Here is a 25,348-nt window from a genome sequence, read left to right as displayed (position 1 = left end):
TCACAAGAACAATGTCACATCATGAAAAGAACAGTTCACGGCATGGGCTCTCTTTGTACTGCAGGGTACACAATGCTTTAAAGAAACTTAAAAATGTAAATCTTCGACAATTAAAAGCCCTATTCTCTACTTCTCTGAATTTAACATGGTAGAATATCTAACAGGAATCTTATCTCTTTATGCACTCACTTCTCTCTTAGGCATGTCACGACTCATCAGCCAATGCCTACTACTCTATAATGCTCATGGGGCACATTGGTTTATGAAGAGAAGTTGAAAACCAAATGTAGTGAGATACCGCACTGAAAAATGAACTTGGTTCTTTAAAAAAAATTTTTCCTATCTCTATCTCTTGGGTGAGAGGAGCAGATATCCACAGTGGATATCCACTGCTTCCTGACCTCAGGAAGATAAGTCACCATGGAGACCCAAAAGCAGAAGTGTGCTGAAGCAACTTGTACCAGCTTGTGAGGATTGACTCTTGAGATCTCTTCCCAACCATGGGACGAGTGATGCCAAGGGGTCGTCTGAAGTTAGCCCTTGGAGGAAGTACCTGTACCATAGAAATGGGCCAAGACTACAAATCAGAAGCCCTGCTCCAGTGATCTATTTAGTACACACTCACCAACACACCATTGTCTAAAGAAAGGCTCCTTACAGAAGGTGAAGATAGCTCCCAGTTCAAGACAGTGAATGGAGGGAGATGCGTGGTATGTGAAGGGTTGAAAAGAAAAAGCAGTGCTCATCCTAGGAATGTGATACGTGGAGAGGACTGAGGTTCCGTAAGGGCCCAACTACCAAACCAATTTTGAAACGTGTCATAGGATGACGGCCCAGCGGACTGGAACCATAAGCCACCACTTCTGGGAAGGCAAGAGACGGTACCCTTAGCCAAGCCTGGCCAAGGAAGGTGCTTGGCTCCCTTGAAGACCCCTCAAAGGCATGGATCAGTAGTGGATAGGGGTCAACAGCTATTAACAGGGACCCTTTGTGGCTGTGAGAAGCCACAGCAGGAGAACATAGCTTAGACCCCAGGCTCTTCCTTCTGAAGCATGGAAGTGGGACCAACCATGCCTCCCAATGCTGCCTTCTTGGTGGGATGAGTCCTTGGGGGAGGGAGTTGTTCTTGGAAAATTTGAGGAGGGGGATGATGTGCCCCCAAGAGGAAGTGATGAATCCTTTGCTAATTTAGCACGTAAGGGCTTCAGTCTGTTTTTAATTTTAAAAATAAAAGAAGGAATCTAAAAAAAAAAATAAAATAAAAGAAGGGTTGCCTTTATATGTTGCATATGTGAAGCAGTTCATTCTGGCTTTCTGAATATTACCGGAGGAAACAGTCACTCCCACCTCCTGCTTATTAAATGGAAGTGGCTGAGCAGAGAACACAGGAGCCCACACCTGGCAGGGCTCTGGGCTCCCAGGGGCCTCATGCCTCTCAGTCAGGGGGCCTCACACTGGGAACAGTGCTGGTTCCAGGGGAAGGGGCTTATCGGAGAGAGCCCCAGGGGACCCCTAATCCTGTTTCCTACCACCCAGGGCTGCTCTAAGAATCTGATCTCAACAGTGCATCTCTAAATGAAAGCCAGATCTCTTTATCTGGAGAGTAAGCAACCAGAACACATACTATTTTTGGGAAATAATTAGAAGGTAAATGTCTCTTCTTCTTCCTCACTGTTAGGGTACACATACGATTTAGGAAGAAAACGCAGGACTCAGCTAATAAAAGGGGCTGATATCTGACCAAAACTTGCCATGCTGGTTTTTTAAATGGTCACGGTGGATTTGAAGTTGACCAACACCTTTTATGGCTGACACTAGAAGCTGGATTATACAGCAGAGACCACTTGGTAAGTGGGAGGCATAGACAACGGTGATGGTGACAGCGTTACTACCATTATTAGCTCCAACATTAATAATACTAAAACTGGGTGGTGGGCACTGAGCCAAACGCTTCCCAGGCTTTATCTCATTTAATCCCCAGTAACTCTGGGGATGATGAGGCAGACACTACTGACGTCCCCACTTTGCAGATGGGTAACTAGGGTTCAGAGAGGCTGAGAAATCTGCTCAAGGTCCTGCAGCTCAAGGGTAATGAATCTACCTCTGCTGGAGTCCGGTGCCCATGGTTCCTACCACTGGGCTGTCCCGCTTGGCCACATGGGCTCGGCGGCTCTCAGCCCTGCATGCTCATCAGATTCAACAGGGAGCCTTGACCAAGCCCACGCCTGGGGTCTGCTCTCCAGGAATCAGTAGACAAGGTAGATCTTATCCCCACCACCAAGGCCCTGGGCAGCCACAATGGGTGGGCTGAAGGCTGCCCATGTCTCCAACAGAGAAGTACTCTGTTACTGCTTATCAACAAAAAGGGTGTGCTATCTCTCCCCTACCGGGACCAGAGCTTCCTGCAAGCCCCATCGCAAACCTCAAAACTGCCTGCGTGAGCACCTGGGTAAACTGCTGGCAGGCCGGGGCAGAATGTCGCTAATACTTCCAGTTACAGAGTGTCTGCTAGGAGCCACTGTGCTGGGTTCCATGTGTTAATTCTCATCTTCTGAAACCCCTTCATGGGGTTATTTTCGCTCCTGATAGGGAAATCAGTGCTCAGCAAGCTTACGTGACTTTCCCAAGACCACAGAGCTGGTGAAGAGGCCAGGCCAGGACTTGAAGCCGTGAGTGTTGTTTCCCCAGCCCGAGCCACGCACTTGCACTACTGCTCAGTCACCCAGTCGTGTCTCTTTGCGACCCCATGGACTGCAGCACACCAGGCTTCCTTGCCCTTCACTATCTCCCAGAGTTTGCTCAGACGCATGGTCATTGAGTCGATGATGCCATCCAACTAGGTGAATATCTAATTACTGACCTAGAGGTGGAAGTAAGAGGACTAAGTTATTTTAAAACTTTAAAACAACCCCAGCATGATCTACAAGGCAGAGAAAAATGGCTTTTCCATAGAAGGACGGAGGGAAATACCATACTTTGTTATCTGTTATTTACTTTTTAATCAGTTGGAATGGCATCCTAAAAAATCACATGGGAGGGACTTCCCTGGAGGTCCAGTGGTTAAGACTTTGCCTTCCAATGCAGGGGAGGTGGGTTTGATCCCTAGTTGGGAGCTAAGACCCTATATGTCTCAGGGCCAAAGAATCAAAAAACCAAAGCAGAAGCTATATTGTAACAAATTCAATACAGATTTTTAAAAAATGATCCACATCAAAAGATCTTAAAAAAAAAAAAAATGGGAGACACGCCAGTGAATTGACAGAAAATATAATCCTACTTCCAAAATGAGAATTAAGGAGATATGACATATTTCAGGATATTAAAGAATGGGACCCCTGAGTACACTTGTCCTCGTAGCTACTATCCTGCTGCTTGTGATAAAATCTCCACTGTTATCATAGTCACTCTGTGGGAAAACCGTAAGGCGTTTCCTCTTTTCTCTGAGAAGCTCTTTGGAATACAAAATGAAGGAAAGTGGTCTTTTCCCAAAGCTATGATGAAAATGTGTAGCTTTTCCATCAGTTGGATTGGCTGTTTCTGGAAAAGATGTGAATTGATATTGCTGCCTCCACCAGCCCAGAGGAGAGAGGGCACCCATCACAGGGCTGGGCTCCAGATTCCAACCTCCTCTTTCTAAGACTGCAAAAGACCCATGTTATTCTTTCCAACCAAGTGGGCGTCCAAGAGCAGAGTTAGCAGAAGGAGGGACAGGGCAGTCTGGCACTCCAGCAGGGGCTGGGCCAGGCAGGGTCGCGGCCGAGGGGTGTGGCTCCTTACCTAGGGCAGGAGCAGTTCACCCACTCGGAAGCCGAGGCCAGTGGGGAGCCTCCCTTGCCGGTGAAAGAGGTGATGCTGGGCAGGGTCACGGGCAAGTCCTCCAAAGGCACGGGCACGGGCCCACAGACCGGACAGTGGACCATGGGGATGGGCGTGCCCCAGTACCGCTGCCTCGAGATCAGCCAGTCCTTCAGCTTGTCACTCGTCACGTCACCGCCCACTCTCTCCCTCCGGGCTTTCTGAGTCAGGGCTAGAAACGCAGCCTGCCGCTGCATACCTGTGAACTGAGAGGGGGAGGAGAGCGGTAAGAGTGAGCTGCTACCCTGAGGCCACCACCCTGGACTGCCACTGTCTGGAAATAAGTATCTGGGGAGAAGACAGAGCTCTAAAAGGAAAAGCCAATTTTGGTCAACTGCCTCAAGGAACCAGTTTCCATGGAGGAGGTCATTTTTCTCAAGCAGAAGATTCCCAAAATAAGGTATTAGTTATTCCAACAACTATACTATTCGGGGATCAGGTTCAACTTGGAGTTGAGAAGCTTTTAGATCTTGAAAAAGTACATTATTTTTGGCTTCCCTGGTGGTCCAGTGGCTAAGGCTCCATGCTCCCAATGCAGGGGACCTGGGTTCAACCCTGGTCAGGGAATTAGATCCCACATGCTGCAACTAAGAGTTCACATGCTGCGACTAAGATCCTGTGTGGTCAAAATAAATAAATAAAATAAAAGTAAATAATAATAGTAATAAAGGAACATTATTTTGGTTTCATAGATTTAGAAACGAGGCTGCAAGACTGTTAGGTGTTGGAATGAATGCAATGGTAAATGGTAGGTTGTAACTTGCATCGAAAGGAAAATGCACCATCAAGCTCATGTGAAGACCATGAGTTTAGAAGTAAAATCTTAGGCCCCACCAACCTCCGCAGAGTCACTCAGTCTCTCTGTGCCATCTGGCATCGTTTCAATGACTTCGGAGTAGGACAGGCCCAGAGTCTGGGCCAAGGCGGAGTCCTCTAAGCTGGTGCTGGGAATTCCTGTTCAAGGAGAAGAAATACAAAATGTCTTCTTTGCAAATGCCCAAATCACAAAAGGACTGCGAGCACTGACATTCAGCATTAGCTTTTGAAGGGAGACTCTATCTTTTTTTAGTCAGAGAAATTATCAAACCACATCGCATTCACTGAGAAAAGGGAGAATAGTCTTGGGGAAACTCACCGCCCTGATACCATGGTGTTCCGTATTGACCCTACTTTCTTTACGTCTTATTCCTTTGTTTACTTTCTTTGAAAACAATTACTTGTAATTCTAAAATATACAATTTTGGGTGCTTTTGTCACTTAAACAGTGAATCACAAGCACCCGGGGAAGCCTGGTTTTGAACTCCTTCAGTGACACAGCACAGTGGGGTGCTCTTGATCAGCAGGGCTGACTCCGCTAGCGTCTCCCAGCGCCCCAGAAACATCCACTCGGGCAGGAAGTGGAAAGCTGGCAACTGTGTTTCTCCATACTGCGCTTTGTTCCCAGAGGCAACAGTACATTCTTCAACCCACATACGCCCTTGAGGAGATGGAGCTGAGTGTAAGGAAATCGCTCATTCAGAGGATCAGGGCCTGCTGTTTCAGCTTCAGCTCTTCAGAAAAACAGGCTTTTCAGCTGTCAGTTCTGTAGGCCAGGGTTTCTCCACCTGGGCCCGATCTGACATTCTGAAGTTGGCTGTGGGGACACAGCACGCCACACGGCAACTGAGAGAGAGAACTAAGGGTCACACACAAGACGCTTGCCTCAGATCTCCACGAACAGCCTCTCTGGGACGCTGCCCTACAAGGGCGACTTAATGTTTGGGGTGCGGGTTCTAAACCTCCTTGGTAAGATAGAAAACACCACGGTATGACGGAAAGCTCTGTGGTGTTTATTCCAGCTGAGATTATTAACAAAAAGCATCTAATGAAGCAAATAAACTGTCAGAGTGGACTTGAAAGACACTGAAGGGGGAGGACAAATGGCAAGCAATGAAGATTGCTGAGAAGTGTTCATGGACAAGGAGGGAAGAAAGTCATTTACTCCATTCCTGTGTGGTCTGAAGTAACTCAGAGAGAGATCTGCAAATGGAGATGTGACCACAGAATTTACCTGACCACATAAAGCTCACGCTGGGCCACCATGTTGGTCACGCAGGGCTCAGCAGCATGTAAACTACTTGTAACATGCCGGCAAGATGGTGAAAACCCTACTTCATCTCGTTTACTTTCGTTTCTGTTATTCTTGGAGCGCAAGAGACAATAACTTAGAAAATGTTAATTATGCAAGTATGCAAAATGAAGACAATAGGAAAACTGATTTTCCATGCATACCCAAGAAAATCAGATTTCTCTTTTTCTTGTTCCCTTTTTCTTCAGAACTCTCAATATTGTGCCAGTACTTTGACTCAAAATACCAAATGAGGGGGGAAGAAAAAAGCCACATCAGCAAGAGCTTCCCTTACTGTTCAACTTGGCTGGCTATATTAATGCATTTTACTAATTATAAGATGCATTAAAGTACTAGAAGGAATTATGTCCCTTAAGCAACATATTTTCTAGGTTAAACTGTCAGATAAGAATGACTTGAATGGCTAAATATCTGTTTTCTGGGTTGGTGTTTCTTCAAATCACTTTGTCAAAAAAGGATTTGAGGACTGTGAGGAAAAACATGGTTTCAATAAGCAACGCTACTTCTTCTGTGTCCTAGGAGATAGAGAGTGTGGCAGTAACCTTCTCTGCAGGTTCCAGCTCACTGGTGACTGGCTGGAATCTACAGTAGGTAAGTTGTAAAAGAGAGATGCTCGGGTCCCCTTCAGGGCAGGTCTTGGATGGGATATGATTAGGTTCCATCCCCTGGTTCAACCCCAGACTTCCTGTTAGGTGAGGATAGTTTAGAGCACTCAGCAATGAGTAAGGCCACCAACCACATACAATTTACAGCTCTACAAATGCCTTCGATTCTACTGCTGTTTCACAATCCCTTTCTTTCCCGGCTCAAGGTCACCCCCTCCACTAAGTCTTCCCCCAAAAGTTAGCCCACATCAATCATGTGTGCTTTGAACCCCCATCTCAGTAGCTACTGCTGCTTCTATGAGTTCTGAAATGGGATTCTTATCTGAGTAGTATGGTTCCCCACATTGTATAGGCAAGTCTCACCAACTAGCTCCACTGGCAAAATCTGTGGGCCAGACATTTTTGATTATTCTCAGTAGCAAGGAGCAAGATGCGATACACTCAATGTGTTTTCAAAATGCAATGCTTTAACTAAGAGACAATGATATGAAGGGACACTCATTTTTACAAAGAGGCAAAACAGATCATGGAATATACAGCTAGCTCTTCCAGGTTAGTATATTGATCTTAAACCTGCTAAAGACATTCTCCTGATTACATTTTACTAGCTACTTACCTATTTTTGCATCTAGAGAGCCCTCCAAGTCAGCTTTGGCCAAGATGATGACCGGGACTTCCCGCTGGGTGAGCATGCTCACAGCCGTCACAGGCGTCAGGCAATCTGAAAACGAGGGCAAACAATGGTGGAGGCCCGTCAGCTGGGGCTCTGACACCCTCTGCAGTCTCAGAGGAGACAAGTGAGAAAAAGAAGCTTTAGAACCTCTGTGTTTTGTGCTAATTATTATAGAATTTGTTCTTTGAAGGTATTAACAGATAATTCACACTAGTGGAGAATCAAAAGATTAAACAAATACATGAGAATATTCGTTCGTGCTCCTCACCAAAGAAGTGAAAATGGCACTTTTGCTTTCCAGAAGGTGGAGGAAAGATGTTCCTACCACCTCCCTTATTCTTTAGAAAAGTACCTCAAGTATACAGAAGAAAGAGAAAACCAATAATCTATGGTGAAACTAAAAGATATCTGGAATTTTAAAACATAACACTTAGAGATGGAAGTGGCTAGGACAGGGGAAAATGACTGAGCAGAGATCCGATTTTCACACATACAAGGACAAAACCATTCCATTCCTTCTCATGATCCATATCTAAGGAGATACCAGAGGCTGTGGTCCAGCAAAAAGTGAAAGTCGCTTACTCGTGTCTGACTCTTTGAGACCCCATGGACTGTAACCTATCAGGCTCCTCCAACCATGGGATTTTCCAGGCAAGAATGCTGGAGTGGGTTGCCATTTCTTTCTCCAGGGGATCTTCCTGACCCAGGGATTGAACCCGGGTCTCCTGCATTGCAGGCAGACACTTTACCGTCTGAGCCACCAGGGAAGCCCTGCGAAAGGAAGGGGTAAATCAAGAAAGAGGCAGATATGGAATCCAGGAAAAAAACAAGGAATCCAACAAAGAGAAGAGGGCAGGGACATCTGCAGAGCAGCAACAGACAGGACTCCCAGGATGGCAGATGTGTGGCAGGAGCCGGGAGAAGGACCAGGTGACATGTAAGCAGGACAGAGTGCCCCAGGAAGCATCGTCAGGGAAAAACAGAGGACCGGCAGATTATCTGACAGACCGGAATATGTAGAAAACTTGAAAGGAGTTTTAAAGAGCTTCTGGGAGGGCGTGGGAAGACAATCAGAAATTCAAAGAACAAAAAACAAATGAAAAAAAAAAAAGAGAGAGAGAGAACAAGATGAACTTCAGGAAAAACAGAGTTATAGAAAAAGGAAAATGTAATCAGAGTATATTTGGCTCAGATGACTGATATTTATGTGGTCATAACAAAACACTTAATTTGGAATTATCCAAACAGAAGATAACTATCCAAACAGACCACAAATCTCTGCTTGGGCACAGGCTGCCAGCTGACCCCGTGTCTGTCTTGCTTCTGATTATGGCTGTGGAATGCAGGCAGAAGAACATGAGGACATGCTCGCAAAGGGAAGGGGCTGCCCTCTTCCCCCACCCCTTCTTCCCACAATGCAGATGACATGCAGAACAACTGAGAATGCTCAGATGAGGGCGACATCCTAGAGGGGCCGAGCAGGGCAAAAGAAAGCACCTCGGCCTGACTGCTCACAGGGCAAACTTGTCATACCCACTCTGTGCTTCACGTGTGCCAGAAATAAACTTCTTCGGACTCACTAGTTTTCTAGGACTCTGCCAAGCCACCAAACTTACATCTTAGTAACATGTTCCCCAAATTATTAAAAGGGGTTGGGTGAGAAGGCTACAGTCATTGTTGTTGTTAGTACCCTCTGAAATTTCATGTAATATACACGTTACTTAGATTTTTAAAAACACAAATTAATTTTTATAAAGAGAGATGGAAAGTGATCTTAAAGTATTACTTTTTACTCGCTAAGTTGGGAAAACATTTAGAAGGGTACCATCAAGGCTTTCCCTGGTGGTTAAGAATTTGCCTGACAATACAGGAGATGCAGGTTCAATCCCTGGTCTGGGAAGATCCCACATGCTGTGGAGCAACTAAGCCCATGTGCCACAACTACTGAGCCTGTGCTCTAGAGCCCTCAGCCGGAAGTACTGAGCCCTCGGGCCACAACTACTGAGTCCGGGCTCAGCAACAAGACAAGCCACCGCAACCAGAAAAAAGCTGACGTAGCACTGAAGACCCAGCACAGCCAAAAGATAGATAAATAAAATAAAATTAGAAGGGTACCATCACTGTGAAGTTGCACTGAAATTTGTATGTCATTTGGATAAGACGCTCTAAACTGATATAGCCCTTTCAGAAGCCAATAAAAGCAACATGTAAAAAGAACCAAAGAAGGGTTCATAAACTTTGACCAAAAAAATCACACTCTTGGGGATGTTTTCTTTCTTTGTTTTTTTTGAGGGGGGGAGCTGTTTTCTAAGGAAGTAATTCTACAGAGGCAAAGAACTCCCTAATAGCCCAAACACGAAAAAGGCCAAATATTCAACACGATAGGGAAGATTTAGAATATTATGGTACATTAAGTTGACAGAATATTATGCATGGATTAAAGACAAGCCTGCCTAAAAACTAAGAAATATTTTCTGATATCATATTAAGTAAAAAATGAAAAAACAAAAGACAAGAGCAGTCTGATTTTTAGGATGAGTGTGTGTGGGAACATGAATTTAAAAGATGTATGACCACATGCAAAAGAATAAATTAAACTTAATTTAAAAATAGATTAAAAACCTAAATATAAGATCTAAAACTACAAAAGTCTTAGAAGAAAACACAGATGTAAACCTTCATGATCTTTGACTAGGCAATGGTGTCTTAGATATAACACCAAAAGCAAAAACAACAGAAGAAACAGTATTAATAGATAAATTGGACTTCACCAAAATTAAAAACTTCCAAGCTTCAAAGGACACCAAGAAGAGAAAAGAATACTCACAGAACTGGAGAACATTTATGTAAATCATATACCTGATGAGAAACTTGTATCTAGTGTAAAGAACTATCAAAAGTAAAGAATAAAAAGACAACTCAATTAAAAATTGAGCAGATGCTCTGAATAGATAATCCTCTACAGAAGATATGTAAATGGCCAATAAGGACATGAAAACATGATCAACACCATTAGTCATCAGATAAATGCAAATCGAAGCCACAGAGAGATAATTCACACCCATTAGCATGACCATAACAAAAAAGACAGTGACAAGTGCTGGCAAAGATGTGGAGTACTGGATCCCTTTGCACTGCTTCTGGGGATGTAAAATAGAGCACCTGCCTTGAGAAAGTCTGACAGTTCCTCAACCAGTGAAATATAGAGTTACTATTAACATAAGACCCAACAACTCAATTCTTAGATACATATATGAAGAAATAAAAGCATATATTCACACAAGAATCTGTACCAAAGGTACATGGCAGCTAGCTAGAGAGTGGAAACCAAAATGTCTATCAACTGATGAAAGGATAAATAAAATGTGGTATATATAATGAAGTATTATTCTGAAATAAAAGGAGTGAAGTACTGACACATGCTACAACACTGTATCCTTGAAAACATTACACTAAGTGAAAGAAACCAGTCACAAAAGAACAAATACCATGTGAGATTCCATTTATATGAAATGTCCAGAACAGGCAAAGATATGGAGAAAGAAAGTAGATCAGTGGTTTCCTGGGGCTGGGGAAATAGGAGGTATTGAGCATGCTTGCTAGAGGGTATGGGATTTCTTTGTGGGGGGCGGTGATGAAAATGTCCTAAAATTGATAGTGGTGATGGTTGTACAACTCTGTGGAGATACAAAAAAACCATTGAATTGTACACTTTAAATAGATGAATTTTATGGTATGTGAAATATATATCAATAAAGTCATTATCAGAAAAATAAGGAAAAAAGTAAGAGTATGGATTAAAGGGTTGGATTTTTTTCATTTTCCCACTAAAAGTCTATTGTGACTGTTTTTCAATTAGAAAAAAAGTTATTATTTGAATTTACACATGAGCAGATTGGTAATGAATGCCCTACAGCAACACGCCTGCTCTACGCAGTCACAATCTATTTCTCAGAAAGAACGAAAGTTAAGATCTGAAGTTCTTGGTCAGGATTGGCGTTCTCCACATTTCTCATGAGCCATGTGCCGGCGACGTGAAGCAGGAAGCCAGGGAGAAATTCCAAGTGACTCAAGCAGTTCATACAGGGGTTAAATCACCATTAAAGGCCTTAGAAAACACAAAGGATTACTAACTTAACAGTCAGTAATAACAAAGGAAGCATTCTAGGCAAGAAGCTGCCCTCTCTCTCAGGGCCCCCACTGCAAACAAGGCAGGACTCTCATGCCCCTTGGAAAAACAGACCAGGGATTTTTGTTCAGTGCTTAGCAGAGCGGTGTTGCCTGCAACTCGGTCCCCGGATCTCTGTGGAAACAGGGCCCCCAGGTCAAGCAAGTGTGAGGAGAGTCGCCTGACGTTCCCCTGTGACAATCACAGTGCATGTCAGCACAGACAAGGACGAATCTGGAAGCAAAGAAACCTATTTATATCTGCTTTATACCAGGTTACCTGAGACAGAAGCCTTCCTCCGCACAGCATCTACCAACACCTGCCGAACTGAAAGGATGCTAGTGGGGACAAACTATTACCCACAGGATTTTGTTCCTGGCCCTTTGTTCCACCCCTACACTGATTCTACGGAGACAGGGCAAGGCAATAGGGAGCCATAAGTTATTCGATGCTTTGGGGCCTCTCTCTAATGTGTCAACAAAGACAGGGTTCCTAAGCCACTTATTACAGAGACCTCATTTACCCTTTTGGCAAAAAAAATGCATTGTGTAGACCATCGGTGACTCAGAGCTGAAATGCATGGTTCCAAAGCCCCAGGGTTTGCATATTTTAATATCAGGAGTGTAAGAAAAAGACTCCAGGAAAAAACAGAACAGTGTCTAGAACTCTGACAATATTTCCCCCATTGATGCTTTTTATGGTTTCTAGTTCCTTTCAAATCACAGCTTACGTAACACGACTTAAGTCAGAGGTAGTCAACTGAGAAGAGGAGACAACGTCAATGATTATGGAAATACACTCAATTTCAGGATCTGTACAGAGAGGGACGTTACTTTTCGCTCTCTTAAAGCAATCTGTGCCAATCACAGAATGCTGGGCAAAAACAGTACATTTAGTCAAAACCATGAGCAACATAGTCGGCCAGGCCAAAAATCAGGGAGATGCCCGAGGAGCCTTAAAAAAAAAAAAAAAATTCTGAGAGCTATCCTCACCCCTCCATCCTGATGGCCACTGTTTCAGGGTCTTCACCACTTCCCACCTCACTACTGGGGGAGCCAGCTCTCCCGCCTCCACGCTAACGCTCAAACATCACCCTGCCCATACTCCACCTCAGAGCCCCTCAGGACTCCTTCTGTACTCCACCTTGCCTGGCAGCCCCATCACCTGTGCTGCTGGGAAAACTCAACTTCCTTCGGTTACAGGATGGATCTGGGATCAGAATCTTGGTCATCTTGTGCGAACTCAGGAGCCCGTATGCAGATACCAACTCAGCAACTGTAGGCACTCGAGGGTGAGAATTTAAGCTCATGCAAGTGATAAATTCAATCACAACTGTGTGCTACTACGCCTTGCAGTGGTCACTACTTTAATATTTATCCTGAAAACCAGATATCTGAGGGGAAACCAAGGCACCTGTCTGAATGGAGCCAGCTGGCAAAGGTAAATGACACTAGTGATAAGATGCTCAGGTTTAAAATGTGACCTCAGAGGCCAAAGGAGGCATAAATCCATATCCATGCAGTAGTTTTAATTCACCTTCGGGAAAACCGCATTATACTCAAGCACTGTACTGGCCATAAATGACTGAGGCCACAGGTCAATATCCAGAGGTCTGACATGCAAATTAATCTAGAGACTTTGAATAAATTTCTGAAAATTAGAATCGGAAAATTTAGAGCCAAGTAGAGCATTCCATTTGGATTTATTTCAGAAATTACTAAAGCAGGGAGAACCAAGCAAATAAGCCACTCAGCGCCAAAAGGAAACCAACCAGGCCAAGTCAGATGTGCTGATATCCACATGACCGTGAAAACTTGCACATGCTAAAAATCACCTCTTAATTTTTTACATGTGAAAATGTTTTGGGTTCATATAGTATCTTTCACTCTATCTTTTATAACTTATTAGCTAGTTAATCCCCTACTGCTATTACTTCATTTTAATTTATGTCCCCAACTTAAGCATGGAGGGGGAATCTAAGGTCAGATTCACATTTTTTAGTTTTTCAATTTTAGATATTATTCCACTGCCATAGCTCTCAAGAAATCTCAAAATGCTCATGAGAGTAAAAATGATGAGTTTTCCCTTTAAACCACTGAAAAGAATCCAATTTTTCTTTTGAATAAATGGAAAATAAAACTGAGAGTTATACTGGACTTCAGAAACACACACTGAAATCTTAAAAGAGTCTTTTCTTTATTTCAATATAGAACAACCAAAGAGATGAAACCAAGTGATACCTGTCCTGTGCCAGTGAATTACGTATGCATCTGGGTCTCCTCTGCGGCAGCCTCCCAGGAGGCAAGACTGTGAGTGGCCACCTACCCGTCCCCGAGTGCTCCGCACGCAGCCAGCTCTCAGTAAGTATTAACTGATCTGAGTATTACTGTTGTTAAGAATTAGAAGTCTTAAGCAGAGAGAAGCTGGGGCAACACTGTTTATCTTTCCAATCTGATCAGGGAGTCTTTCCTTCTGGCTATTTTACGCATAGCAATTATTTAAAAGAAAAAAAAAAACCACACAAAACTATATTACCATTCAAAAATGTTTATTAATCTAGTAACTTAAACAGACTTGCAATAATTCAGACTATGTGCCTTGGGTTGAAGTTTATAGTCTATGAAAAGTGAAGTGGGCTGTGATTTTTACAGAAATATTTACATTTCTCTTGAGACCTACTTCTAATTTACAGGGCAGTTCCTTTTGCCTGCCCAGGATTCATACCCCTTCCTCTGGTAAGAGCCTGAGTTTTACAGAGCTATCCCTTCCTCGCGGGTGACAGTCCTGGGGGGCTATCAAGGAATAAGGTACCTGGCCTTCCATCAGCTAGCAGAGGCCAGGGTCCCCAGCTGTACCAATCGGACACATTTCTCTGCAGGATGAATCTCAAACCAAGTGCCCCAAGTGTTGATGGCAAGGTGAGAGCAGATTTCCTCAGCCAGTGGTATTAAGACATTATTCGTTCTTGCTGCCCCAACCCATGTGGCTGCCTAGTCCAAGTCCTCTTCCAGACTGGTTTTTCCCACAGTTTTCCAGTATGTTCCCCCTTTCCTCTGGGTTATCCAGAGGTGGACTCTGTGACTTGCAGCCCTGGACTTCAGACTAATGCAGAGGCACTTCTCATCCTCACTGACCAACACTTGCTATGCCAATTCGAGGTCAGCTTGATTCATTCATTAAAGACCAGACTGCTGGTCTGCTCAGATCACTCTGTGAATTCTTAAGAAACACTAAAATTAAGTTATTGAAATGTTTCCTCTGTTTCTCACTGGCTTCCTTCCTGTCCTTGTCAGTATAGTTTTATTTGATGATGAGACTATAAATTAAGCACAAGATTCTATTCTTATCAGAAAAGAGCTTTGAATCTAGATTATACTTAAAGGGAAAGAGTTGAACTTTCAAACAAAAACTTAAGAAGCGGAGAAACTACTGACTCAAAGTAACTTATTTTCAAGGCTCTTTCTGATCCTCACTCTTTAAAATCGACACATAAAGTCAGGCCAAGGAGAGGAACAGATCACACGGGATGACATATGTGAAAGGACTGTGAACCCTGTGAAATGTAAGGCATAACGCCCCCATCTTAACCTTAACTTGCCAACTCACCTTGGCCAGGGACGAGGGCCTTCCGGAAGGTTTCCTTCAGAGGGCTGTGCCCGTGCAAGAGCCTGTGGCTGGGAGAGATGGCCACGTGGGAGGCGCCATAAACGGCCTCGGGGGTGGCTGTGTAGGCGCTCAGCTTTTCTCCTGTGACTTGCCCATCAACCTGACAAGAGGCGGAGTCATTTCATTTCTCAGTCCCCACTCTGGGCTGCCATGCTCCCCAGCCCACATCCCCTGTTCCCACCCCTCCTCAGTCCCAGGCAGCGGGGACAGCAGCAGCAGGCACTGTGGGGGCCTGAGATGGTCCCAGGCAGGGGCAGACAGGGGGAGAGAGAAGAGGCCCACAGTTCCTCTCTCAGGAGGCCTCCCCAGAGCCTACCCCAAGGCCTACTTGTGGGTCCCCATCAAAGGACGTCAAAGCATGCCCAGAAAGAGGCCTTCCCCAGTTCCTGGCTCCTCTGTCCAAGAATTAATAACAACTGTCAATGTCATTTGTCCTGGGAAAGGTGCAATACTTTCCTCCAGGATTTATGTGATGAATACAGACACCTACTTTTCTAAAAAGAGGTCTAAAGAGGCAGAAGGGGGTTTGTGAGCATGAACTGCTGCAGATGCTCCTGCTCAATCACCTTTAACGTGAAGTCCAGATGGCAGCCCACACAGTCCCCAATCCAGTGGGCCTGCATGCCTTTTATCCCGTACCATTCCGGAAGGTCTGCCAGCGCGTCCTGCATGGCCTGTAGGAATGAAAGGAGAATGGAGAAGTAGAAACTACAGACTGTTTAAGACAAAGCGAGTGACTGGGGGCTTGCTAAGGTGGGAGAACCGGGGACACTGAGGCTCAGAAATTCACCCTTTTCTCCTTCACCGGCCAATCAGAGGGGCCCAGCAAAGGTTATACAGATGGGCCCATCATGACTCAACTTCATGAGATGGGCTTCACACACTTCTCTATTCTCAGTGAGCCAAAGTTTCAGAGAAAGAAGAAAATTAACAAGAAGAGGATGAGATGGTTGGATGGCATCACCGACTCAATGGACATGAATTTGAGCAAACTCTGGGAGATAGTAAAGGACAGGGAAGCCTGGCGTGTTGCAGTCCATGGGGTAGCAAAGAGTCAGACACAACTTAGCAACTGAACAACAACATGCTTGTCTCTGATGGATGTGGTTGGGGCATTCTCCTCCCCAGTCTAGAACCTAAACTAAAGAAGTACACGTTTATGAATTTTTAAACTCTAAGATAAGCCATGGCTATTCTATAGCTCAGCTGTAGAATATATAGAACATTATAAATCTATTGTAAAAATAAAAATTAGTATAACATAAATCATCACATTGATTTGTGTAACATTTGCTATTAGAGGCACACATTTTATTTTCATTGATATCTAATTTTAATCCATGTGTGTGTGTATGTGTACTAAGTCACTCAGTCGTGTCTGATTCTTTGCGATCTCACGAAATGTAGCGTGCCAGGTTCCTCTGTCTATGGGGATTCTCCAGGCAAGAATACTGGAGTGGGTTGCCATGCCTTCATCCTGGGGACCTTCCCAATCCAGGCATGGAACCCACATCTCTTCCATTGGCAGGCGGGTTCTTTACCAATAGCACCACCTACAGGAAAAGATGAGCCAGGACTAAAACCCAGACCAGTTGTTCAGCCTCTTTAAGTTGTGTCAGATTCTTTGCTACCCTATGCAGCACGCCAGGCTTCCCTGTCCTTCATTATCTCCCAGAGTTTGTTCAAACTCATGTCCATTGAGTTGATGATGCCATCCAACCATCTCATCCTCTGTCGTCTCCTTCTCCTCCTGCCCTCAATCTTTCCCAGCATCAGGGTCTTTTCCAGTAAGTCAGCTCTTCCCATCAGGTGGCCAAAGTACTGGAGCTTCAGCTTCAGCATCAGTCCTTTCAATGAATATTCAGGGTTGATTTCCTTTAGGATTGACTGGTTTGATCTCTTTGCTGTCCAAGGGACTCTCAAGAGTCTTCTCCAGCACCACAGTTTGAAAGCATCAATTCTTCAGTGTTCAGCCTTCTTTATGGTCCAACTCTCACATCTGTGCATGACTACTGGAAAAACCATAGCTTTGACTATATGGACCTTTGTCAGCAAAGTGATGTCTCTGTTTTTTAATATGCTGTCTAGGTTTGTCACAGCTTTTCTTCCAAGGAGCAAGTGTCTTTTAATTTCATGGCTGCAGTCACCATCTGCAGTGATTTTGGAATCCCCAGAAGATAAAGTCTGTCATTGCTTCCATTTTTCCCCCATCTATCTGCCATGGCGTCATGGGACCAGATACCATGATCTTCATTTTTTGAATGTTGAATTTTAAGCTAGCTTTTTCACTCTCCTCTTTCACCTTCATCAAGAGGCTCTTTAGTTCCTCTTTGCTTTCTGCCGTTAGGGTGGTGTCATATGCATATCTGAGGTGATTGATATTTCTCCTGGTAATCTTGATTCCAGCTTGTGCTTCATCCAACCTGGCATTTTGCATGATGTATTCTGCATATAAGTTAAATAAGCAGGATGACAATATACAGCCTTGACATACTCCTTTCCCAATTTGGAACCAGTCCATTGTTCCATGTCCAGTTCTAACTGTTGCTTCTTGACCTGCATACAGGTTTCTCAGGAGGCAGGTAAGGTGGTCTGGTATTCCCATCTCTTGAAGAATTTTCCAGTTTGTTGTGATCCTCCCAGACTTACTAACTGCTTTCTTCCAGCTACAGTACGGAGATTCTGACTCAATCTTGTGATAAACAACACAGAGCATTTCCTGTATTTGTCTTCTATCTATCCATCCATTCTCATTTATTTGGGAGAGTCTGCAAGCTTCAGGATTCAGAAATTTATTTTGAGGCATACACTGTGGATTATGGACACCTACGGGCTGACCAGAGACGTGTTCATTCATTAGTTTATTCCCCAGAATGTATTAATTCTTCACTCCTAAAGGACCTCACCCAGGCATTTGAGGCTTCAGTTCAGTTCAGTAGAGTAGCTCAGTCGTGTCCGATTCTTTGTGACCCCATGGATGGCAGCACGTCAGGTCTCCCTGTCCATCACCAACTCCCAGAGTTTGGGCATACGCAAAAACAGGATTGCCAGAGTCCCTAACATCAATTTTATTTTCTATTGTTTCTTCAATGAGATATTTTAATACCTTTTAAACAGTGAACTGTATGTAGAAATATTATTTTCTTCTCTATTGTTGAGTACTCATAAAATGCAACTAAACTTTGTGCTTAGCCAGAGGCTAGGATAATATGTTAACAGAATGAATGAAAGGTGGTAATAACTAGGATTTGTGAGAAGATTCTGGGTAATATTTTCTAGCAAAACACACAGTAACCTGTATTTTATCATCTCAATCTTCTGGACCCAGTCAAAGAGTGCCCCTAGCTTGCCACAACTAGAGAAAGCCTGTGTGCAGCAACAAAGACCCACCACAGTCAAAAAATAAAATAATAAATCATTTTTTAAAAATCACCCATAGTGATGGTTGTAAGGCAGTATAAGATCGTGACTCACTGAAGAAATGTTAAATTATATTCCACATGTTTATATGTATTGAGTTGCATATAAATTCCTTAGAAACTACCACATACATGAAGGTACATATGAACACATTTAGCTAAGGAGAACACTTACTGATTAAAAGAGTCTATTCCCAAACTCTTTCAGATACACTATAGTTTCTCCATATTTTCCTTTCCTGGCTGACATAAGTAGGAACATGAATTTGCAGAGCTACATATGCCTGTAACAGTTTAAGAATGCTTCAAAACAAATATCAGAAACACACAGTTTCTGTTACTGACACCACAGACTTGAAAAACTGAACAACTAATTTTTGCATAACTCAGAGGTTAATGGGATTTCTTGGATTTGATCTTTGATATATCATTCTAAAGATGCATGAGTGATAAAAATGAGTCAGTTGGTAAGAACTGCAATGTAAACTTCATCTAAAATAAGGCCTTCCTAGAAATTCTTTCAAAGGAAATCAGCTGCTGTGGTAATTAGAAGATGGTATACTTTATCTCAATTATGAGTGAATCATGTACCAAAGATTCCATGTTCCCATCCACTTCAATTACAATATGGCCACTGAGCTCCTTTATAGAAGACGTTGTGTTTGGGAGAATAAGGAGTGCCTGGTGGTCCAGTGGTTAAGATTCATTCTCCCAATACAGGCGGTCCCGGTTTGATCCCCGAATGGGGAACTGCTAAGATCCAGCATCCTGCATGTTGCACGGTGCAGCCAAAAAACAAAAATAAAAAAGGTGCCAGGAAATACAGAAGGTACAGGGATGTGTGGACATGCGCCAGGATCAGTGTTCAATCAGCAAAACCCAGGAAACTATGGGCCAAATGGCCTAGTCCTTCAATTGATAAACTGTAATAAAGAGAAAGGGATAAAGAGGGAAACCTACAGATTAAAACACTTAACAGACATTGTCAAATTTAAAAGATGAGGGTAGGAATAAACTGTATTATCCAGGGAGGCACATTTAAGTGGTAAACTATAGAGAAAGGTAAGGATGTGACTATTCTTAAAGCCAGGATAGTGGCTACTGTGGGGGGCTTGGGGGGTAGTTACATTGAGATGAGGCATGTAGAGTTCTTGTAGGATGCCGGTGAGATGTATCATCTTGACCTACAAGGGCGGCTGCTTTAAAATAATTTAATAAACTATATATTTGTTTTATATGGTTATCTGTGTTTCATTTTATAATAAAGATGTAAAAGTAAAACAAAGACTTTCTACTAAGTTTGGTATTACACAGGTCTCAACTCTTCTCTCATACTGCTCCCACAGTATGGTACAGGGAGACATTGGCCTGCGAGCTCAGTAATGCAAGTACAAACTCTGGTTTTTCTTTAAACCCCACAAGGGGCCTGGCCTAGAGCCTGGGACTGTGAACCTGAACTGGGCAAATGCTCATTAAATTCCCATTTAACTCCCTCCACTCCAGGGGGAGACTCAGAGAGCAAGACAATGTTCTAGAACCAGATCCCCAGGCCTCTAGGGAGGAAAGTAATAACCTTAGTAGATCAATGCCTACGCAGCAGGCACTTTGGCATACGGGACCTCATTTAAATCTTCACCACAGTCAAGGAGTGTTGTCAAGGAGCATTATCTCCACCTCACAGAAGAGAAAACAAGCCTGGGGAATTTCCTCTGAGTCAGTCCACAAGTACAGGGCGGAACTGTGAAAGAGCACGGGCAGCAAGGTGCAGCCGACTCCTAGGTCCACACGCTTCCTACACCTTACTCTGCAGTGAGCCCTCTCTAGCAGAGGTCCTCATATCCAGCTTTCCCGCATCTGTATTTCAGATAGTTTCGACTCATCATTCTATACGTTATAAGAGGTACTTCTTAGAGATCTGTCTGCTTCTATTATCCTATTTATATTTGTATCTTCTTCCTGGAAAGAAGGCTCTGGTTGCAGAGTCATAGGGCTGGGGTTGTGATCAAAACTCCCTGCAGATGAGGACCTAGAGGCTCCCAGAGGTCTAACAATCTGCACAACATGACTGAGCTCCCTTGAGTGAGGCCAAAAACTCATTCCTCAAGCCTCATTTAACTGCGATTCATCTTCCTTGAGCCTGGCTCCCCAACTGCACAATGAACTTGTACTGTTTAAGCCGTCCAGCATTTGAAGTCTCTCCTTTCTGGAGAGGGTAGGCAGGGGAATTACAAGATGGGTGAGTGGCAAGGCCCCATCACCAACTATGGAAGCTAGAAAGGGGGTGTTCTTCCCACCCTACTCTTCTCCCCTCTTAAAGTTAAACAAACAGTGTAGCCCATCATGGGCTCAGTACAGTCAGAACGCTGAGGGGGCACCCAGAGGCACAGGGTCCACCGGTTTAAACGCCACACCAGAACTGAGAGGCAGCGCAGACTTAGACCATTCCTGGGACGGGATCTCAGCGGTAGTCTCGTTCTCCCTGACTCCTGCCCAGGCCTGTGTCTCCGGCTTCTCACCCAGCTATGAGGAACCTGATCCTTTTCTGATCAATTCTCTTTTGGCTTAAGTTAACCAGAGTAACTTAAGGTTGCTTCAACCAAGTTTCCTAACTGATAATGGACTTTAAAAGCTTCAACCTCTTTTTTAAAAGAGGTTTTTTTATTTGGCTGTGCTGGGTCTCAGTTGTGGCACATGGCATCTTCAAGTCTTTCTTGCAGTATGCGGGATTTTAATAGTGGCAAGGGGGATCTAGTTCTCTGACCAGGGATTGAACCTGGGACCCCTGCACTGGGAGCATGGAGCCTTAGCCACTGGACCACCAGGGAAGTCCCTCAACATCTTCATGTATGCTAGCTAAAACTGTACCATCTTGATATCACTGTAGCAAAAGTGTTGAAATCTTGAATATATTAATTATATTAATATTAGAATAATAAGACATAATGTTTATAAACTATTAAAAAGCCTCTGACACAACCATATATTTTAGAAAACTTTCCAATTTATGCAGCATTTAAGGGATCTTAAATGTCAGCAAGCACGTAACTAGGACTTTATGAACTCTGCATGACCCGCGGCTTTTCCTTTCCAAGGATCATTGAGATTCCATTTAACTTCCAAGCAAACCTACATGTGGTCTCATGGGATCTGATGTCCTTCCCATCAGATAAAACTCATGTGACATGATCTGAAGGTTGGCTCCATCTCCCACCCCATCCTTTCATGCCACAGACAGCTTGGATCTGACAGGGTCCATTTCTGACACACTTCCTGCCCCCTCCCTTCCCCTGCAGTACTGAGCCGCAGTTTATAAACTTTCTCATGGTGTTTTTCTTCCAGATTGAACTGTCAAGGCTAGAATACATCCTATGGAAGTGCTTTTGCTTAAAATATTCACAGCTCGATGAGGACAAAAGATTCAAATAGAATGAAATGTGAATGTTTTGATATGCTAATTGTGGCAGGGAAAATGTACGCCTGCTTAAATCCTTACCAAATCTATGAATATTTTTAAAAATCAAAAGAAATGAAGAAGAAAAGAAAAGAAACCACCCTCTGGAGAACAATTGAGCAAGCCCTTTTTAGTCCCTGCTGTAAAATAAACTCATTATTCAAGACTGATTTTTTGAGGAACAGGCCTCCAGAGAGCACCTGGAGGTGCTTTCAACACCTGTTGAAAGCTTCAACAAGCTCCCCACAGCTCAGGCTGGGCCCCATCAAATGTCCACCACAACAAGAACAGTCTGCTGAGCATTTACGGTTGTTCAACGCAAAGAACTGGTTTTACCTGTTTGTCTGGGGTGTTCATTGAGAGTATATCCTTTCTGTGGTGTTTTGCAATTACAGTGACAGGGGACAGTATCCATCTCAAGTCTTTACATTTGCCAGTGGGCAGTGCCTCCTCTCCCCACACTGGCCAACCTAAATTTCCTTGGTGGCTCAGATGGTAAAGAATCTGCCTGCAATGCAGGAGACCTGGGTTTGATCCCTGGGTTGGGAAAATCCCCTGGAGAAGGAAATGGCAACCCACTCCAGTATTCTTGCCTGGAGAATTCCATGGATAGAGGAGCCTGGAGAGCTACAGTCCATGGGGTCGCAAAGAGTTGGACATGACTGAGAGACTAACACATTTTTTTTTCCCTACTGGTTCATAGAATCCAAAAACCTGGGAAAATAGCAGGCTTTGAGACTCTTTATTAAAGTGCTATGAAATCCTTTTCCATATAAAATCTGAGAGACCCCAAGATCTAAGAGTTGAAGGCTGAACCATTAGGAGATTGTCTGCTATCTCCTCTAACACCTCTCCATCCACTTGCCAGGCTTGGGCACAACTTGGAAACCATTCATTTATTCATCTCCCTTCATTTAATTAATGAAAAAATGGCTCACTTGACCAAGTCAACAGCAGATCCCCAAATAATGAATTATCCAAATCTGACTATTCTGGGACCATCATATGCAAGTTTTCAGGCAACTGTCTGTAAATTAAAAAAAAAAAAAAGACAGCTTCTTCCATATGCAAAACCTAGAAATGAACAAAGTGAATGGGCTCCTCACTTAATTTTTACAAATAATTATTGTATTTAATACTCAGCTGAAGTCCAATTGTAAAGTTTCTCTGTGGTTATTATTTAGCATATATATAGAAGTACTTCTATGTATGCTATATGTAGAAGTAGTATGGTTTACAAGGGGCTTTATAATCATTTCACTAGGATAAGTCTGAAAAGACAGCCACTACTGCTTCACAGCACGTGAATGAAGATGCTTTCAAAAGCTGAAAAAGCACTGTACAGTATGAGTCCATGTTTAAGAGCATGGACCACCAAGAGATGCACTGAAATACATACCTAACTGAAAAGGCTTTAGTCACAAGAAAAAAGAATCAGGAATAAGAAAGAGGAAGATCAAAACTACAATGCTGGGGATAAGAAGAGGATTAGATGTAGCATGACTAATCTGATTTTTCCTTCAAAGAAGCAGAAATAATGCCAGGAGTAAATCCATACTTCCCAAGAGAAGACAGGATGTGAGCTAAAGCATGAAGAACAAAGTACATTAAAACCATAAACAAGAATTCTAGAAGACATGGTTTAAACATGTGACACATTTTAAAGACCTTGTTTAAAAAAAAAAAGGTTGGGCTTCCCTGGTGACTCAGCTGTAATGAATCTGCCTGCCAATGCAGCAGAAGCAAGTTCGATCCCTGGGTTGGGAGGATCCCCTGGAGGAGGAAATGGCAACCCACTCCAGTATTCTTGCTTGGAAAATCCCAGGGACAGAGAAGCATGGAGGACTATAGTGCGTGGGACTGCAAAGAGTTGGACGGAATTTAGTGACTACACAACAACAGCAACAACAACAACAACAAAAAGTTTAGGAAAACTGAGAAATACAGGCCTTTCAAAACAAGTGGGTTTATTAGCCCGTAAGGGGGAAGTTAAGAAATCAGAACCATGAGAGCTAGATACAGATTTGAAATGGGATTTAATGATATTTAATTAAAACAGACCAAAAAAAAAATTAAATTAAATTAAAAAAAAAACAAAAAACCAGTTTAAAGAAGCTTAACACTCAGCCTTCTTCTGAATCAGTATGATTTGATTAGCAATTATTTTTGAATTATAATTTGTCTATATTTTTTCTAAAACTTACTACTGTTACCAAGATTTCTTTATTCTTTTTGTCTTTGGAATCATTTCAGTGCAGTTACTTGAAAGATACAGGATATATTTGAGTTGTAATAAGGAAAAATTCTGAAGCCAGTAAGATGTTTAAAAAATCTAGACGTTCCCTCTGGAACATTCTAGAGGAGTAAACTCTTTCGCTTTCAAGTCTTGCGCTTCTGCTTTGGCTCTGGCATGAAGTTATGCAGGAAGATGATACATTAAAAAGCTCTGGCATGACATTTATCTTGTTTACCTCCCTCTGATGGTCCTCCTTCAACCTAAATGGAATATGCATTTCTCGTAAAATCCATTTGCTACAGTATCTCAATGAAAAACATTCACTTACAAATACAGTTGTGCTATTAAAGGGTCTCAATTCCAGTGAAGGTACTGTTAACCCAGAAAGGAAACCATCAGGTCTAAGCAAAGTATGTGAAAGTAAGCGTGTTCGTTGCTCAGTCGTGTCCAACCTGGACTGTAGCCCCTACAGGATCCTCTGTCCATGGGATCCTCCAGGCAAGAATACTGGAATGGGTTGCCATTTCCTTCTCCAGGGGATCTTCCCAACCCGGGGAACAAATCAAGGTCTCCTGCACTTGTAGGCAGATCATTACCCCTGAGCTACCAGAGAAGGCACCCTGAAAATGATGTATGACTTGCCGACAAGATGTGGGTCACGGGACTGCAGGGGCAAGAGGAAGAGGCATCAAGCAGCCCACGCCTATGTCCAGTGTGTGTCTCAGCCATGTGAAAAGGAGGGAGAGACCAAGTGCTATTACACAGTCTCCGAACAACTGGAAAGGAGGAAGTGCTCCCTGGGTTCATCGCCAGGGGTCGCCCTGTGTGCCCGCTCAGTGGGAGAGGCTGTGAAGAAGGGAACCAGGACGCCGTGGTGCAGCCAGACTGACCAATATCCTATTCATGCACCGGCTCAGGCCACGCAGCAGCCTTGCTTTATGTTTCTGTTCTCCTCTGACTCAAGTAGCCCACTTTTTTGCTATTTGCTAACCAATAGCAAAATGATTTAAATTCCACTGACTTCTAAGAGATGGTGACTACAGGTTCTGATATGTGAGCACTACGCTCCTCACAGTGCAGATGATAGAGAACAAACTCTCTCAAGGACAAAGCCACCTGTCTCATGACACAGCTTCTGATTCCCAGA

The 25,348-nt window shown here is 43.5% G+C and overlaps 1 protein-coding gene and 1 long non-coding RNA gene across 5 annotated transcripts in view; one reads left to right on the top strand and one right to left on the bottom strand.

Annotated features, from left to right (window-relative positions):
* Positions 1 to 25,348, bottom strand: part of LARS2 (leucyl-tRNA synthetase 2, mitochondrial) — a 258,562-nt gene that overhangs the window by 41,691 nt on the left and 191,523 nt on the right. For all 4 annotated transcript variants that reach the window (XM_070463340.1, XM_070463342.1, XM_070463341.1 and 1 more), the window contains 5 exons: positions 15,662 to 15,769; positions 15,036 to 15,195; positions 7,205 to 7,309; positions 4,694 to 4,809; positions 3,778 to 4,061 (listed from right to left, as the gene is read on the bottom strand). In XM_070463340.1, coding sequence (XP_070319441.1) covers positions 3,778 to 4,061; positions 4,694 to 4,809; positions 7,205 to 7,309; positions 15,036 to 15,195; positions 15,662 to 15,769 — 773 coding nt within the window. The remainder of the gene's footprint in view (positions 1 to 3,777; positions 4,062 to 4,693; positions 4,810 to 7,204; positions 7,310 to 15,035; positions 15,196 to 15,661; positions 15,770 to 25,348) is intronic.
* On the top strand, positions 13,645 to 22,135 carry LOC139033773 (uncharacterized). Its single transcript, XR_011486243.1, has 2 exons — positions 13,645 to 13,789; positions 21,854 to 22,135. It is a non-coding gene; the product is annotated as an uncharacterized lncRNA (long non-coding RNA).

This window comes from Odocoileus virginianus, unplaced genomic scaffold (genome assembly GCF_023699985.2).
Source record: "Odocoileus virginianus isolate 20LAN1187 ecotype Illinois unplaced genomic scaffold, Ovbor_1.2 Unplaced_Contig_2, whole genome shotgun sequence".
Lineage (NCBI taxonomy): Eukaryota > Metazoa > Chordata > Mammalia > Artiodactyla > Cervidae > Odocoileus > Odocoileus virginianus.
Note: the sequence above shows the minus strand (reverse complement) of the source record. Positions and strands in the feature narration are given on the sequence as shown.